Below are 19,005 nucleotides of genomic sequence, written 5' to 3' on the forward strand. Positions count from 1 at the left end.
TATTTCAAAATAGCTATGAGAGAATTTTAAAATGTTCTCTTCACAAAGAAATGATAAATATTTGAGGTGATAGATATGCTAATTAGCCAGATTTGATCATTGCACAATGTATACATGTATCAAAATATCACATTGGCCGAGCATGGGGGCTTATTCCCAGTACTTTGGGAGGACGAGGCGGGTGGATCACTTGAGCTCAGGATTTGGAGAACAGTCTGGGCAACATAGCAAAACCCCATCTCCACAAAAAATAGGACAAACACACCAGGCATGGTGGTGTGTGCCTGTAGTCCCAGCTACTTGAGAGTCTGAGGTGGATCACCTGGCTTGAGCCCGGAGGTTGAGGCTCCAGTGAGCCGTGATCATGCCACTGCACTCCAGCCTGGGTGACAGAATGAGACCCTGTCTCAAACAAACAAAAAAACTCTATCACATTGTACCTCATAAATATATGCAATTATTATTTGCCAATTAATAAAAACTTTTGAAAAGGAAAGTCACCTTAAATCAAGTAGGTGAATCAGGGATGACATCTTAGAATATGTACACCTAAACTGAGCCATCAATGCTGATTAGGAATTTGGTAGGTAAAGAGAGGTGGAGAAAGGAAAAAACAAAAAGAAATGGCACATGTGAAGAATGGCCTATTCAAGGAAAAGAAATTGATTATGGGTAGTGTAGGGGGACAGATAGGACAACTAGGGAAGACTAGAGAGGCAGCCATCTTCAGAGCATACAGTGCCATGAAGGCCATATAAAAAGTAGAGCTTTACTACTAAGAACACTTGGGAAGCTATTGAAGAAATTTAAGTAGGGGAGTAACATGATAAATTTGCATTTCAGAAAGATTATTTAGGTTGTAGAATGAAGAGTGGATTGGAGGGATTAAGAATTTGAGTAGAGAAATTAGTGAAAAAATGATGTAACCCAAAGGAAGGGTGATGATGGCTAGGGTTTGGTTAATGGTTACAGGAACTGAGAGAAGTGGACAGAGTTGAGAGACATTTAGAAGGTGGGTTAAACATGATTTGTAGTAGATTAAGGGAAATAAAGCATGTGATTTTTATTAGATGTATACATTATTGGGTACTTATTTCCGTTTCCTAACCTGTAATTCCTATTGCCTGTGAATAGAATGAATATTAACAGTGCACTAAAATGCTTCAGCCAGTCCACCCAAATTACAGTCCTTTCGTAGCTAATTTAGAGTAATGTATTTTATTCCAGATCTAAAAGTATCCAGGAAATCATTTTACCTTTGCTGTGTTATACCTTTGCTGTGTTTTATTTTTTTTATAGTTAATACCACAAAACTGATTCTAGGATATATTTTTGAAATAACAACTATTGTTTTCAGTGCATAAAAGTAAAAAGAAGACAATGCAACCCTTACTGACATGCATATGTTCAAATAGTATAGTATAGATTAATTTTATGGAATAAAAGGTAACTTTCCTCACTGTGCATTCCTCTCTAATACTACAAAATACCACTGTAGCAATAGAGTCATCTCAAGTGTCCAAAACAAAAACTTAATGTATATTCTGTATTCTTTCTTTTGAATTTGCAGAAAAGGGATTTTACCTGACCCATTCTCTACTTACTTTAAAAAAAATCTGGTGCCCTTAAAAACACAAAGATTGATTGTATTTTTATCTCCTGCACCACTGTATAATGATATATGGATGTATCTTTATTTAACCAGTCCTGAATGATGGCCTTTAGATTACATTTTAATTATTATAAAAAAACTGCAGCAGATATTCATATATTGATAGTATATCCATAGGTTTGTAGAAATAAACAAAGACCACTCAGATGAGAACAGAGACTATTTATGCAGAGGTTGCTATAGTAAAAGAACTTGAGTTTGGCAGAGACTCAGAGGCAGGCAGGGGAGTGGGAAAGCTTTGCAGTGAAAAAAGGAAGGTTTCAGAGATGCCTGATGGGAAATTGTTGGCAGCAGGGAGCTGGAGGTGGGCTAACTAGAAGCAAGGCATCTTATATGATTGGTGTTGAGGGAGTATACTTGGCTTTCTTGGTTGGTCCTAAATTTCTCAGGTTGAGATTACGATTGATAAAATTGTGAGGTCTAAGGATGTATGTGTGTGTATGTGTTTGTGTGTGTGTGTGTGTGTGAATGATTTCTAATAAATATTACAAAATTGCTCTCTAAAATGTTTATATCAATGTAGTTTCTCACCAAAACTATACTAGAATGCCGTTTTCTCTCTACCCCTTCCAGCACAGGGTATTATCAAATTTTAAAGTATGTGCTAACCTGATAGGTAAAAATTAATGTACACATAAACATTTACATATGCCGATTCATTCTTTTAGATTTCTAAAATTATTTACTGGAATAATCATAAGTTTTTGAAAAAGTTGTCATATATAATTGTCTTAATGACAGAAGTGACTAAAAATTAAGTACAGCCCATCCTTCAGCAGTAGGTTTGAACTGTGCAGGGCCAATTATAAGTGGATATTTTTCGGTAAATATATTGAAACTTTTTTTGAGATTTGTGACAATTTGAAAAAACTTGCAGTCGAAGCGCAGCCTAGAAATAGTGAAAAAATTAAAAAGTTAAGTATGTCATAAATGCATATGTATGTAGATACTAGTTTATCATTTAGTACCATAAAATACACATACATCTATTATAAAAAGTTAAAATTTCAAAACTTAAATACACAGACATTTAGACAACCGTACATGGTACCATTTGCAGTTGAAAGAAGTACAGACAAATGTAAATATACAGTATTAAATCATAAGTGCATAAAATTAATTGTAGTACATGCTATACTACTGTAATAATTTTGCAGCCACCTCCTGTTGCTATTGTGGTGAGGTTAAGTGTTGTGAGTATATGCTCAGAAATGCCGTGTGACTCTAATCATCTCCACTTGAGCAGTTCCTCTGTCTAGTAAATTGCATATTGCAGTAAAAAGGGATCTCTCCCAGTTCTCATGTGTTTTTTTAATTGTGTTTACTGGAATACTGCAAACCTTGAATAACACTGTGGGTCCCATACAAAATGCCACTTGTGATCCTGGAAGTACTTCTAAGAACAGGGAAAAGTCATGATATTATAAGAAAAAGTTGAATGCAGCTGGGTGCAGAGGCTGAGGCAGGAGCCCAGGAGTTCTAGGTACTAGTGTGTTGTGATTGTGCCTGCAAATACCTTATTTAAAAAAAAAAAAAAAAAAAGGCTTAATAGCTTGATATGTACTGTAGATGGAGGTCTGCAGCTGGGGTTGCCTGCCATTTCGAGATAAATCAATCCAGTGTAAGTACCATTGTGAAAAAGCAAATTCATGAAACTGTTGCTGCAGCTATGTCAGCAGGTGCTAGACCTTGCACTTTCTGTGAAACACCTTTTTAATCTTATATTAAAAATGCAGCTTGTGTGTGGGTGCAGGATTGCTGTAAGAAAGGCATACCTATAGACTCTACCCTGATTGAAGAAAAGGCAAAGTTATGTGATAAAGCAATAAGAAAGTGAAGGATCTAGTGCAAGAGAATTTTTTTTTTTATCTTAAGATTTATTTCATGTGTTTTCTTTAAGAAAGCTTTCTTATCTTTTAAACATTTTTTAAATTTGCCATTCACGTTTAAATCTTTTTTCACTTCAATTTGATTTTTATATCACATGAAGTATTAAAAAATACCATTTTTATATATAACCCATAACTATTTCTCGAATAGCTCCTTATTTTCTCATTCATCTGCAGATCCACTTTCCTTATATGCTTCCTCATATAGAAATACATACCTGTGTTTCTGTCTTTTCTAATTATTACATAACATTTCTTTTATTGTGTTGATTCCTGAAAAGAATACCACATTGCATCAATTATTCCAGCTAGTTGTTGAAGCAAGTCCTTCAAATTTATTCTTACTCTCTAAAGTCTTATTAAGTCTTGAGCTTCTCTTTTTCATTTTAAGTTTAGAATTAAGTTGTGATATCATGTCTTCTGCAGGGACATAAATGGAGTTGTAGGTTACTATCCTTAGTAAACTAACACAGAAACAGAAAACCAAATGCTGCATGTTCTCACTTACAAGTAGGAGCTAAGCGATGAGAACACATAAACACTTAGAGGGGAGTAACACACACCGGGGCCTTTCGGAGGGTGGAGGGTAGGAGAGAGAAGCTATGGAAAAATAACATTAAGTACAATGGGTACTGGGCTTAATTGCAGGAGAATTTTAATGCTAGCAAAGGATGGTTTGACAATTTTAGAAAGAGGTTTGGCATAAAAAAATGTCAAGGTAACAGGAGAAGTTATTTTTCCTGACCTAGAAATAGCAGATGAGTTCCCAGATGCCGTTAAGAAAACTCACTGAGGGGAAAGGATACCTACCTGAACAGATTTTTGGTGTTTTGTTTTTGAGACATGATCTCACTCTGTTGCCCAGGCTGTATCCTTGCCCTCCTGGGCAAGTGATCCTCCCACCTCAGCCTCCTGAGTAGCTGGGACTACAGGCATGCACCACCATGCTGAGCTAATTTTTAATTTTTTGTAGAGATGAGGTCTTACTATGTTGACCAGGCTGGTCTCGAACCCCTGACCTCAAGGAATCCTCCTACCTCGGCCTCCCAAAATGTTGGGATTATAGGTGTGAGCTGCCTTGTCTGGCCCTGAACAAGTTTTTAATGTAGATCAAAGTGCCCAGTTCTGGAGAAAAAAAATGCCACAAAGGTCATTTATTAGTAAGGAAGAGAAGTCAGCACCAGAATATAAGACAGGAAGGCTAACTACTGTTTTGTGCAAATGCAGACTGGTTTGTGATACACCCTATTTATAAAGCTGCTAACCCCCAAACCTCAAAAGGAAAAAGAAACACCAGCTGCTAGTCTTTCGGTTGTACAAGAAGAAGACCTGGACAGTGAGAACCCTTTTTCTGGATTGGTTCCATCAGTGCTTTGTTCTGAAGTCAGGAAGTATTTTACCAGTAAGGGGTCTGCCTCTTTTTGAGATGGGGTCTCACTGTATCACCCAGGCTGCAGGACAGTGGTGTGATCTTGGCTCCTCTGCCTCCTGGGTTCAAGGGATTCTCCTGCCTCAGCCTCCCAAGTAGCTGGGATTACAGGCACACACCACCGTGTCTGGCTAATTTTTGTGTTTTTAATAGAGATGGTGTTTCCCCATGTTGGCCAGGCTGGTCTCGAACTCCTCACCTCAAGTGATCCCCCCCACCTTGGCCTCCCAAATTGCTGGGATAACAGGAGGATTACAGGCGTGAGCCACTGCGCCCAGCCTAGGGACTGCTTTTTTTTTTTTTTTTTTTAAGATGGAGTCTTGCTCTGTCGCCCAGGCTGGAGTGCAGTGGAGAGATCTCGGCTCACTGCAAGCTCCGCCTCCCAGGTTCACACCCTTCTCCTGCCTCAGCCTCCCAAGTAGCTGGGACTACAGGCGCCTACCACCATGCCTGGCTAATTTTTTGTATCTTTAGTAGAGACGGAGTTTCACTGTGTTAGCCAGGATGGTCTCGATCTCCTGACCTCGTGATCCACCCACCTCAACCTCCCAGAGTGCTGGGATTACAGGCATGAGCCACTGCACCCGGCCAGGACTGCCTTTAAGGTTCTTTTGATATTGGATGATGCCCGTGGCCACCCAGAACCCCCTGAGTTCAACACTGAAAGCATCAAAGTGGTCTACTTACCCCAAATTCTACATCTCTAATTTAGCCTATCAGGAGGTCATAAGGACCTTAAAGGCTCGTTACTCACGGTACTCTATGGAAGAGAACCTGGTTAAACATCATGAAAGACTGGGAGTATTACACCATTGAAGATGCCATCGTTGATGTAGAAAAAGTTGTGAAAGCTATCAAACCCAAAACAGTACATTCCTGTTGGAGAAAACTCTGTCCCGATATTGTACATGAGTTCACAGGATTTACAACAGAACCAATCAAGGAAATTATGAAATAGATTGTGGATATGGCATAAAAGGCAGCAGTGGTGGTGAAGGGTTTCAAAATACAGATCATGGAGAAATCCAAGAGCTAATAAACACCGCATGAGAGGGATTAACAGAAAACAACTTCATGGAGATGAGTGATTCTGAACCAGTGCCAGCTGATGAGGAAGATGATGTAGAATTAAACAGTGCCCGAAAACAAATTCACATGCAGCAGTCTGACAGAAGGCTTCTGATTATTCAAGATTGCTTTTGACTTCTTTTATAATATGGCCCCTTCTATGATACCAGCACTGAAACTAAAGCAAACAATGGTAGGATTGATACTATACAGATAAACATTTTTTACAGAAATGAAAAAGCAAAGAAGTCAGAAATTATGATGTAATCTGTAAAGTTACATACAGTATGCCTGCGTCTCCTGCCTCCCCTTCTACCTCCTTCACTCTTCCGCGTCTGTCACCCCTGAGACAGCAAGACCAACCTCTCCTCCTCCTCCTCAGCCTACTCAATGTGAAGATGATGAGTTATGAAGACATTTATGATGATCCACTTCCTCTTAATAAATAGTAAATATATTTTATCTTCTTTGTGATTTATTTAATAACATTTTCTTTTTTTGTAATCAGAAGAGAGCTGGAGTAATTAACATTTTCTTTAGCTTTAGGAATACAGTATATAACATATACAACATACAAAATAAGTGTTAACTGACTTTATGTTGTTGGTAAGGCTTCTGCTCACAAGTAGGCTATTAGTAGTTAAGTTGTTCAGGAGTCAAAAGTGACATGTGGGCCAGGCATGGTGACTGACACTTGTAATCCCAGCACTTTGGGAGAATGAGGTGGGAAGATTGCTTGAGCCCAGGAGTTCAAGACAATTTGGACAATATGGCAAGACCTCATGTCTACTAAAAATTTATCCAGACATAGTGGCATGTACTTGTGACTATAATTTCAGCTACTTGGGAGGTTGAGGTGGGAGGATTGCTTGAGCCCAGGAGATGAAGGCTACAGTGAGCAGTATCACACCACTGCTCTCCAGCCTGGGTAACAGAGCAAGATTTTGTCTCAGTAAATGAATGAATGAATGTTATATGTGAATTTTCTCCTCTGTGGGGGGTTGGTGCCACAACCACCGTGTTGTTTGAGAGTCAACTAAACAATAAAGAACAATTTTATGTTTATGGGATTTTTGACTAATTAATACAATACATGATAACCATTTAAAAGTCACAATGAAGTGAAAATTCAATCTGTAAAATTTAAGTATACTAGGTTTTCTTTGGTTTGTTTTGGTTTTTTAAAGACTATGAACAGTTTTTAGGTTCACAGCAAAATTCAGAGGAAGATACGGAGATTTTCCACATTCCCTCTGCCCCTATGTATCATAGCCATTCCCATAGTATACCAAGTTTTAGGTGAAATAATAACTTGATTCTTAGTTTTCTTCTAATACAGTATTGAAACTGTTTTTCAGATTCTTAGTCTTTCTCAGCTATTTTAAATGTGATTTATTAATACTTGGTTTGTAAATAAAAACAATGAATCTTTTATGTGTGGCTTTAAAATATGTATTGTGAATTACTTTGTAAAACTGGTAAGCAAACTACATTTCTTTATGAGGTTCTGAGTTGTATTTTTTAAAAATATAATTGTATGTTTGTCTTCTGTACATGAGATTTATTGTTTTATCTGGGTTTTTTAATCTTTCATGGTATTTTCCTCCGTAGTTTCATCTGCTTGATAAAAGCCAAGCATCCAAGATCCAAGTTAGTTTTTGTTGAATATACTTTCTATTCTTTCTATATTCTTTTTTGTTATTGTTAGCTACTGAAAATGACACCTTTAAAAAATGTGTTTAGGTCTGCATGAATTTGATTCCTTGAAGGATCCTGAAGTAAATGAATTTCGAAGAAAAATGCGCAAATTCAGCGAGGAAAAGATCCTGTCACTTGTGGGATTGTCTTGGATGGACTGGCTAAAACAAACATATCCACCGGAGCATGAACCATCCATCCCTGAAAACTTAGAAGATAAACTTTATGGGGGAAAGCTCATTGTAGCTATTCATTTTGAAAACTGCCAGGTAGGATTATGTTTTTTTAAGAAATATTTTGTAATACATTTCTCATTTTTACCTGAATACAGCTCCATTTTTAGAAGTGTCTCTCTCTTACCTAGCAAACACTATTAGAAAGAACAGTTTTAGATTTCAGATGGAAATGTATTTAGGATTATGTATAATAATAGTCTAGCCGGTGCAGTGGCTCAAGCCTGTAATCCCAGCACTTTGGGAGGCCGAGACGGGCAGATCACGAGGTCAGGAGATCGAGACCATCCTGGCTAACATGGTGAAACCCCGTCTCTACTAAAAAATACAAAAAACTAGCTGGGCGACGTGGTGGGCGCCTGTAGTCCCAGCTACTCAGGAGGCTGAAGCAGGAGAATGGCGTAAACCCAGGAGGCGGAGCTTGCAGTGAGCTGAGATCTGGCCACTGCACTCCAGCCTGGGCAGCAGAGCAAGACTCCGTCTCAAAAAAAAAAAAAAGTAATAATAATAATAATAGTCTAAAGTGATATTCTTTGCACGTATCTCTTTTGATGCAGTGGAATGGTGATTTAGAATGGGATTGGCAAACTGGACTGTTTAATTGGTTTTTACAGTTTTAAAGGGATGTTAAAAAAAGAAAAAAATCCTCAAAGATTTGTAAAGGGATGTTTAAAAGAAGAAGAAGAAAAAAAAAGAATATGCAACAGAGACCACTGTGTTGTATGTTGTTTGCCAAACCTGGTCCTTTACAGAAAAAGTTTGCCAACCGCTGGTCTAGATAGTTTTCCTTATTGGAAATATATTTTTTTCATGTCATTTTTTCCCCCTGTCTGTAGAATGAAAACCCTAATCAGAATGGTCTCTTTGTTTCCGTATTCTTAAATTTGCATTCTATGACTATGTGAATTAATTAATGATATGGAAGTAGGCATTATAATAGAGTTCATATACAGCCCATCCATTTCTGAATATTCAGAGCAATTATACAACCTAGATGATGCTACTACTTTTGTATCAAGTATAGTCATTCTAGCATCTAGGGTCTGGCATTAGATTAAGGTAGAAACTCAAGGATTTTTTTTTTTTTTGATGGAGTCTTGCTGTATTGCCCAGGCTGGACTGAAGTGACGTGATCTTGGCTCCCTGCAACCTCCACCCCCCAGGCCCAAGCGATTCTCTTGCTGCAGCCTCCCCAGTAGCTGGGATTATAGGCTCCTGCCACCACACCTGGCTAATTTTTGTATTTTTAGTAGAAATGGGGTTTCACCATGTTGGCCAGGCTGGTCTCGAACTTCTGACCTTAGATGATCCACCCGCCTCGGCCTCCCAACGTGCTGGGATTACAAGCATGAGCCACTACGCCCAGCTGGATGTTTTGTTTTGTTCTTGAATTACTGTGATGACCATAGCAATGACAACAACCAATTATGCAGGGTAAGTCGTTATTCTGTGTTGAGCACTTATCCTGCATAATTCCTGGTATGGTATATTTTTCATATATTCTCCAGTTCCCACACCAACCTTACAAAATGTTGTTGTCTTTCCCTCATTTACAGTGAAGAGACTGAAAGGAAGAGAAGTTTAGTGTTTTGCGCCAGTCCTCATAGCTAGTCAGTGGTAGAGCCAGGATTTCATCCAGGTGTCTCTCTCTGGTTTTACCCAGGTTTGCCTTCTTTTAGCCAACATGTTAATAAGTATTTGTGAGGACAGATGTGAAAAAAAGATTCTACCTTCAGGCATTTTCTCTAAACAAGTAAGTTTATCTAGGGAAAAACGCCATTCATCATTCAATCCTGAGATACGTTGAGTCTGAAGTTCAATTTAAGTCAAGATTTGAGTATCATTAAAATGTCAAGGTCAAATTTACAATACTGTTTAAGGAATTCTGCATGGTCAAGAGAGGTAGAATAGGGGAATTTATTGATGAAAGGTGATGAGAATTCAACTTGAGAACACTGGCTTGGCCAGGTGAGGTGGCACACAGCCACTTTGGGAAGCTGAACAGGGAGGATCTCTTGAACCCAGGAGTTGCCAGGTTGGGCAACATGGTGAAACCCCATCTGTACAAAAATTACCTGGGCATGGTGGTGCACATCTGTAGTCCCAGCTACCCAGGAGGATGAGGTGGGAGGATTGCTTGATCCCAGAAGGCGGAGGTTGCAGCGAGCCCAGATCGCGCCACTGTACTCCACCTTGGGCGACAGAGTGATACCCTGTCTCAAAAAAAAAAAAAAAAGGTACAATATTTCATGAAGTCATGGAAAGTGATATTGAGCAACTGCTTGAAATATGGGAAAACCATTAAGATATAAGGTCATTGGTGTCTTATTGGGAGGTGAGGTTGAGGAGGAAAGAGGAGGCATGAGACCTCTCAAAATGATTCCTAGCATCCTAGCCAGTGTTCTTTGATGTATGTGGCACTGTCTTAGTCCGTTTGGGCTGCTGTAACAGAATACCATAGACTGGGTGGCTTATAAACAACAGACATTTATTTCTCACAATTCTAGGGTTTTTTGTTTGTTTTGTTCTGTTTTGTTTTGAGACAGAGTCTCGCTTTGTCGTCCAAGCTGCATTGCAGTAGCGTGATCTAGGCTCACTGCAACTGCCTCTTTTCAGGTTCAAGGGATTCCCCTGACTCAGCTTCCTGAGTAACTGGGACTAGAGACAGGCGCCACCACGTCCTGCTAATTTTTTGTATTTTTAGTAGAGGCGGGATTTCACTGTGTTCGCCAGGTTGGTCTTGAACTCCTGAGCTCAAGTGATCCATCTGCCTTGGCCTCCCAAGGTGCTGGGATTACAGATGTGAGCCACTGCATCTGACCTGTTTCTCACAATTCTGGAAGCTGGGAAGTCCAAGATCAAGGCACCAGTTCATTCCGTGTCTTACGAGGATGGCTTCCTGGTGCATACATAACTATCTTTTTGCTATGTCCTTACATAGCAGAAGAGGAGAGGAAGCTCTCTGGGGTTTATTTTATTTTATTTATTTAATTTTTAAAAATTTTATTTTTAATTTAATTTAATTTTTATTTTTATTTTACTTTATTTTTATTTTTTGAGATGGAGTCTCGCTTTGTCACCAGGCTAAAGTACAGTGACACGATCTTGGCTCACTGCAACCTCCAACTCCCTGGTTCAAGCGATTCTCCTGCCTCGGCCTCCTGAGTAGCTGGCGCTACAGGCAGGGACCACTGCACCCAGCTAATTTTTTGTATTTTTAGTAAAGGCAGGGTTTCACTGTGTTTGCCAGGCTGGTCTTGAGCTCCTGAGCTTAAGTGATCTGCCCGCCTCGGCCTCCCAAGGTGCTGGGATTACAGGTGTGATCCACTGCACCTGGCCTGTTTCTCAAAATTCTGAAATCTGGGAAGTCCAAGATCAAGGCACCAGTTCATTATGAGGGATTGCTTCCTGGTCCACACATAACTGTCTTCTTGCTATGTCCTTACATGGCAGAAAAGGAGACAAAGCTCTCTGGGTTCTTTTTTTATTTATTTTATTTTATTTTATTTATTTATTTATTTTTGAGTCAGAGTCTCACTCTGTCTACAGGCTGGAGTGCAGTGACACAATCTCAGCTCACTGCAACCTCCGACTCCCTGGTTCAGGCGATTCTCCTGCCTAAGCCTCTCAAGTAGCTGGGACTGCAGGCGTGCACCACCATGCCCAGCTAATTTTTGTATTTTTAGTAGAGATGGGGTTTCACCATGTTGGCCAGGCTGGTCATGATCCACCCACCTTGGCCTCCCAAAGTGCTGGGATTACAGGTGTGAGCCACCGTGCGTGGCCTCTGGGGTTTCTTTTATAAGGGCACTAATCCCATTCATGAGGACTCTGCCCTCATGACCTAATCACATCCCAAAGTTTTCACTTCCAAATATCATCACATTAGAGATTAGGTTTCTACATATGAATCCACCAGGGGAGGCACAAACATTCAGTCTATGGCAGGCACCAACTCATAGAAAACACAGAATAATAAGTAAAATACTGGGAAAAATAGATGTGAAATACTTAGTAAGTTTAGGTTTTAAAAGTTTGAATTTAAAAGTTTAAATTCAGGAAGGTGATTTATTTAAATTGGTGGAAAATATTATGGAATTGATGTCAGGTCAGTATAGAGAATAGCAATGAGTTAGTTGTTCAGAGTAGCAGTTGGTTGCTTTGGGAGATAGCTTCTTGTATCGTTAGTATATAAGATATATACTTATATACTATAAGTATATAATTTTCCATATAATGGAAAATTACGTTGCTGGATTATGAGAGGATTCAGGTGTTGTCTGTACCACTCAGTCTTATGATGAACAGATCTGGTAATGCTATATCGATTCCAAACTATATCTTCATTTTTCATTGATTAGAATTTCTATATGTTTCTATTTACATGTTTCTAAAATTGGACACACTTGCTAATTTATGGTTTAATTAGTATAAAGTATGGCTCTCTTCTTACCAGTGAGAAATGTGTAAGTTTTAAAATATATATATACAAAATATAGCTACAGGTTATGTGCATTTTTAAAGAAAGTATGTGGCCGGGCGCAGAGGCTCACGCCTGTAATCCCAGCCCTTTGGGAGGCTTAAGCAGTGGATCACGAGGTCAGGAGTTTGAGACCAGTCTTGCCAACATGGTGAAACCCTGTCTCTACTAAAGATACAAAAAATTAGCTGGGTGTAATCCCAGCTCCTCGGGAGGCTGAGACAGGAGAATTGCTTGAACCTGGGAGACAGAGGTTGCAGTGAGCCAAAATCATGCCGTTCCACTCCAGCCTAGGGGACAGTGCGAGACTCCATCTCAAAAAAAAAAAAAAAAAAGGAAGCGAAGATGTTCATTGGAAAATGCCTAATGGTAACCGTTAGTTAAATATTAATCTTACCTTTGGAAGCTGTGTGCTATGAATGCAGTAAGATGACTTTCAGATGATTAGAAATCTTTATCTTTCAGTAAACTTGTCTACATTCTAAATATGCATCCATATAAAATTTGTTAAGGATGTACCTATGTAAGTATTATGTAATAGTGATTTTTCAGCATAAATATAACATTTACTGCTTTTTTCCCCATCTCTCTCCCCCTTTAGGATGTGTTTAGCTTTCAAGTATCTCCTAATATGAATCCTATCAAAGTAAATGAATTGGCAATCCAAAAACGTTTGACTATTCATGGGAAGGAAGATGAAGTTAGCCCCTATGATTATGTGTTGCAAGTCAGTGGGAGAGTAGAATATGTTTTTGGTGATCATCCACTAATTCAGTTCCAGGTATGTATATTAACTATATTAATTATATTTATCAGAAAAGTCTATGAGTATATACATATATTTTTATTTCTGATTTTAAAAATGTGTTCCCGTAGTGGAACATTTGGAATATAAAGAAAATTATACAGTATTAAATAGTATATATTTATAATAGTACTTACCTCTGAAATAATCATTGTTAAAATTTTGGCATGTTTTTGTCTCTTTTGTGTTATGTATGTATTTTAGCATAATGATTGTACACACGAATATGTGTATATATGTGTTTGTATTCTGCTTGGCTTTTTTTGTTGTTTTTTTGAGACAGAGTGTTGCTCTGTCGCCTAGGCTGGAGTACAGTGGCATGCAGTCTTGGCTCAGTGCAACCTCCATCTCCCAGATTCAAGCAATTCTCGTGCCTCAGCCACCCGAGTAGCTGGGATTACAGGTGTGCGCCACCATGCCCAGCTTCTTTTTGTATTTTTAGTAGAGATGGGGTTTCACCATCTTGGCCAAGCTGGTCTCAAATTCCTGGCCTCAAGTGATCTGCCCACCTTGCTTGGCCTTTCCAAGTGCTGAGATTACAGGCGTGAGCCACCGTGCCTGGCTCTTTCGGCTGTTTTGATTGTTTCAATTTGTCTTATAATTATTGTCTTACATCGTTATGAATTTTTAACACTGTTATAGCTGCTTTCTATTTCATCATATGATATAAATGTGAAATATTCTGGAGGAGGTAAAGTATTTAAAAATTGATTAAATGGTCATCCATTGAATTGTATAAAAACTTATTTGTGATTATCCATTAGCTAAGTAAAGGAAAACTTTTCAATTCCAGTCTGAAATATTTATGCGTGGAATTTCCCTTTCCCCTTTTTTGTTACTTCCATGTATGGCAAGAATTTTGCAAGCATTAGGTTTGACCATTCTCAAAAGCCTTTCTTAATCATTCATATATTTGTTTATTTTCATTTAATTAAGAATTCTTTGAGAATATGCTTCTGTACAGCACTGAATTGCCCCAGATTATTTTTAGAGTAAAGTTGAGTTTAAATATGCTATGTGCAGTGTAGCACCCCTCCCACTATAAGGTCTACTGTTTAACGACTAGGTCCTTGGCTTTGCCTTCAAATAACTTGAAGATGTTTTTGTTGAAATACCTTGGAGACTAAAAAATAGTCATCATGTAAGGAATATTATTATAAGTGCCCAGTTAGAGGTTAGTAGTTACAGAATTTTAGGAAAATCTTGTTATTTTGTGATATTATTATTGTTGTTTAAACAAGAGAGATATAGGCATGCCAATTATAAAGTGATGTGTGTTTGAGAATATGAAGCTGCAGTTTATTAGCAGGTAACATGGTGTTACACCTCTTCTTAGGTTTCTGGTGTGGTCCTTAATTTTTGTGATGTAGTACATGTGAGGTCTAGGAGCAGTTATAACTTAGTGCACAGCTTTGGGAGTTGTGGTATTCCGATAGTAAGCTATTGATGTCTAGCCCATAAGAAGAAACAAGATGAAAAGTGCTTGGTGGGCAACCTAGAAGTACTGACTTTTCTTCATGTTCTGCCATCATTCAAGTAGATTCCTGCTTCTTTAATTTAACGTTTCTTTTTACCTTAAGAGGTGTAAAGGAGGATGTGTATTTTACCAGCATTATCCTTTATTATTATAAAGAAAAACAGAAGCATGTATGTGTTTTTGTGCAGGGTTAGACAGGAGATACCCTGTACAAAAGAGAGACAAAGAGAAAGAATATACAGTGTAGGCAAAAGAATGTGAGAGAAATGGATCTTTCTTTTCTTTTTTTTTTTGAGATGGAGTCTTGCTCTGTCGCCCAGGCTGGAGCGCAGTGGCACGATCTTGGCTCACTGCAAGCTCTGCCTCCTGGGTTCACGCCATTCTCCTGCCTCAGCCTCCCGAGTAGCTGGGATTACAAGCAGCGGCTGCCACCATGCCCAGCTAATTTTTTTGTATCTTTTAGTGGAGACGGGGTTTCACTATGTTAGCCAGGATAGTCCTGATCTCCTGACCATGTGATCTGCCTGCCTCGGCCTCCCGAAGTGCTGGGATTATAGGCGTGAGCCACCGCACCTGGCCAAAAAGGATCTTTCATAGTGAAAAGTTTTTGGATGAATATATTTATCATAATATCATATATAACTTCTGAGAGACATTCTGGAAGGTTTTTTCTTTGATAAAAATGTATTTTTAATGGTTCTGAATTGAATTACAATACATTGAATCACACTCTAGATCTGTAGAGGACATTCATTCTTCTGAGGAATACATTGGATTCCTATTCACTTTGTTAGGAATCTTTGGTAATATGAATAATCACCCCTTTTCTTATATGCCTCTGGAGAGTCATTCTGGTTTTGTGGAAATAAAGTAGAACATCAAACTGGGATGATTGGTAGGTTTTTGCTGGGAAGATAGCTGGTAATACTTGCCTAGAACTCTGTGATGGAAAGAGGCCGTCTCAGGGATTCATAGAAAGTGTGAATCTGCCACATGCGAACCACACATTCAGCTTTTCTAGGAAAGCTGAAAGTATGGCTGAAGTATGACTTTAGTGTTAGACAAGTGGGTTTAAATCTAGGTTTTACAGATACTAGGTGTGTAACTTAACCCTTCTGAGTTTCATTTCTTTAATATGTTAAGTGAGTGTAATGAGATTAGCTATAACATACAATAATTGTCTAACTCAGTTCTTTAGGTACTTAGGTGTTCAGTTAATGATAGCTGTTTTTTTGTATGGTGATTTTAAATTCTCATATTCTTAGGCTGGGCTTGGTGGCTCACACCTGTAATCCCAGCACTTTGGGAGGCCAAGGTAGGCAGATCACTTCAGCTCAGGAGTTCAATACCAGCCTGGGTAACATGGCAAAACCTCATCTCTACAAAAAATATAAAAATTAGCTGGGCATGGTGGTGCGTGCCTGTAGTCCCAGGTACTCCGGAGGCTGCAGTGGGAGGATCACTTTAGCCCAGGAGGTTGAGGCTGCGGTGAGCTGTGATCCTGTCACTGCACTCCAGCCTGGGCAACATAGACCCTGTCTCAAAAAAAAAAAATTTTTTTTTTATATTCTTGATATTCAGCTGTGGTTTAAGACATACTTTCACAGTGCATTTGATAATAGTGTTGTTCAGCTTCATTTTATTCTATTGATTTAGGTGTCGGCTTGAAAATAATACCTTCCTCTTTCTTGCCCCTATAGTATATCCGAAACTGTGTAATGAACAGGACCCTGCCCCATTTTATACTTGTGGAATGCTGCAAGATCAAGAAAATGTATGAACAGGAAATGATTGCCATAGAGGCTGCCATAAATCGGAATTCATCTAACCTTCCTCTTCCATTACCACCAAAGAAAACGCGAATTATTTCTGTAAGTTTTATTTCTGAACCTTTAGTAACCCCAAAAGGTATGTGATTATGTTAGTTTACATAAGTTTCACACATATTTCCTTTGCTCACTTCTCCTTCTGTGAAAACCAGTGCATATTTGCCAAAAATTGATCACCATTTATTTAAAAATTATCTTTCTAGATACTATTATTTTTACTCAAGCTACAATTAAATGTAAATATGCTGTTTATACTTTTGGTGTTTCTTTTTGATGAAGAAAAATGTCATCAAATTAGAGATTTTGATTTAAATATAGGACTTCAATGAGTAATTGGAGACATTCTAATAGAAAAGTTAGATGTGCAGACATAATTGAATTAACCAGTATATTTCATTTCTATCAGCTTAACCATGGTAGTGTTTTTGGTATAATTTGTCTGCCTTCTTAATACCGAATTATTTTAGTACTAAACATTTATGAAGGGCACTATTGTTTTTCAGAATGTAATACATTTGTATAAAGCAAATGTTAAATTTGTCTTTATTTGAACAGTTAACACTTAGTTACTCAGTCATCACAAATTGTATATTGAACTGCTCCTTGATGATGTTATCTCTATATTAATATAAATGGTCAACTCAATTTATAAAAAGCTTTTATTATTATTTGTTAATGCTTTTTAATTTAGTGATATCTCTTAGTATTAGTGGAATGCTGCCTATATTTTGCCATGAAAGCCAAGTGCTAGGGGTTATAATGCTTAATTTAGTGTGTGTGACTTTTAGTTGTTAGTTTAGAGCTCTATTTTCATAGTTTTGCCAATAGACATTAGAACTGATGACAATTACATTGCTAGCATAGAATATTCATTTCTTTCATTAAAATAATTTGTGTTTGTTTTATTCTTTTACAGCATGTTTGGGAAAATAACAACCCTTTCCAAATTGTCTTGGTTAAGGGAAATAAACTTAACACAGAGGAAACTGTAAAAGTAAGTACTCACTAAGATTTGAATTTGCCATCTGCTCCAGTGTTTGAATAACTCACTGATATGCTCAGTAATGTCACATTGGAGATTGAATTTTACCCATATTGGTCAATTACATGATATAGAATATGGTAATTTATTATAAGACTATTGAGAATTTTTGTTCAAAATTTGAAAATTTCCTTTTAAAATTCAAAGAATTTTGAATCATTAGAGATCTACTGGAAAGATTGACATTATTTTTCCAGTATATATTACATATTTCTTCTGTGTATTATACATCTATAATTTCTTCTGTGTATTATACAGAAGAAATATATAATATAGATGGGTGAGACTGTGAAGAAAGTTAAGAGAAATAATTCAAAGGTACAAAGATAGAGTTATCTTGGTTGAATGATTCTAGAGAGCTAATGTACAACCTGAAGACTATAGTTAATAATATTTTATACAGGAAATTTGCTAGGAGAGTAGATTTTAGGTACTCTTAACCACTCCTCACTCAAAAAAACAAAGGTAACTGTATGTGGTGATGGATATGTTAAATTTCAGCAAGTGAAATTTAAGCCAAAACTATAGATCTTATGTTTTTATGCAAGCTTACTCTCCTCTCTCAGCCTTGCCTAGAGCTGCACTGAACCCCTCTTTCAGTCTTTTTTTTTTCTTTCCTTTTAAACTTACTGAGCACAGAGAACATGTAATGCCATTTCCTGGAAGAAAGTAGATTACTACGTTATGGACCACAAGTTGTTAACATGTGGGGGTTTATTGCTCAATCCCATACATTTAAATAAAGGCTTAACAAAGCATTTTGTCTCAGAGTATAAAGCATTTATTTTCCCTAATTTGCTGGGTTGGAAATTAAGTGAATAATTTTTGTGATCCAAGAAAAGATTTGGTTTGTTTGAAATGTTTGTTGCTGTGAAGATACATTCAGGACCCCTTTGCCAAAAATTATCAATATCTTGCTTTTGTACATGGGCATTAAAGATTTTGGGGGAGAGTAGAAGGTTGGTTACCACCTTTGGTGTTAGACAAGTGAGTGAGGCTGTGAAAAAAGTTGAGAGAAATAATTCAAAGGTACAAAGAGTTATCTTGGTTGAATAATTCTGGAGATCTAATATACAACATGAAGACTATAGTTAATAATGTTGTATACAGGAAATTTGCTAGGAAAGTAGATTTTAGGTACTCTTACCACTCCTCAAAAAAGAAAGGTAACTGTGTGTGATAATGGATATGTTAATTTACTTGACCATGTAGCAAGCACTTTATTCTATATTAAACCATCATGTTGTACACCTTAAATATTTGCAATCTTAGAAGAAGATTCTTTGAGTAGCTATCATTAAAATAAAGGCTTTGCTTTTATATCCTCTGCTAGATTTTTCTTTTTCTTTTTTTTTTTTGAGATGGAGTCTCACTCTGTTGCCC

At 37.7% G+C, this 19,005-nt stretch overlaps 1 protein-coding gene across 4 annotated transcripts in view; it reads left to right on the forward strand.

Annotated features, from left to right (window-relative positions):
• Positions 1 to 19,005, forward strand: part of PIK3CB (phosphatidylinositol-4,5-bisphosphate 3-kinase catalytic subunit beta) — a 186,307-nt gene that overhangs the window by 81,824 nt on the left and 85,478 nt on the right. For all 4 annotated transcript variants that reach the window (XM_033212501.1, XM_033212503.1, XM_033212502.1 and 1 more), the window contains 4 exons: positions 7,802 to 8,025; positions 13,071 to 13,250; positions 16,452 to 16,622; positions 17,497 to 17,574. In XM_033212501.1, coding sequence (XP_033068392.1) covers positions 7,802 to 8,025; positions 13,071 to 13,250; positions 16,452 to 16,622; positions 17,497 to 17,574 — 653 coding nt within the window. The remainder of the gene's footprint in view (positions 1 to 7,801; positions 8,026 to 13,070; positions 13,251 to 16,451; positions 16,623 to 17,496; positions 17,575 to 19,005) is intronic.

This window comes from Trachypithecus francoisi, unplaced genomic scaffold (genome assembly GCF_009764315.1).
Source record: "Trachypithecus francoisi isolate TF-2019V2 unplaced genomic scaffold, Tfra_2.0 Lachesis_group0, whole genome shotgun sequence".
Lineage (NCBI taxonomy): Eukaryota > Metazoa > Chordata > Mammalia > Primates > Cercopithecidae > Trachypithecus > Trachypithecus francoisi.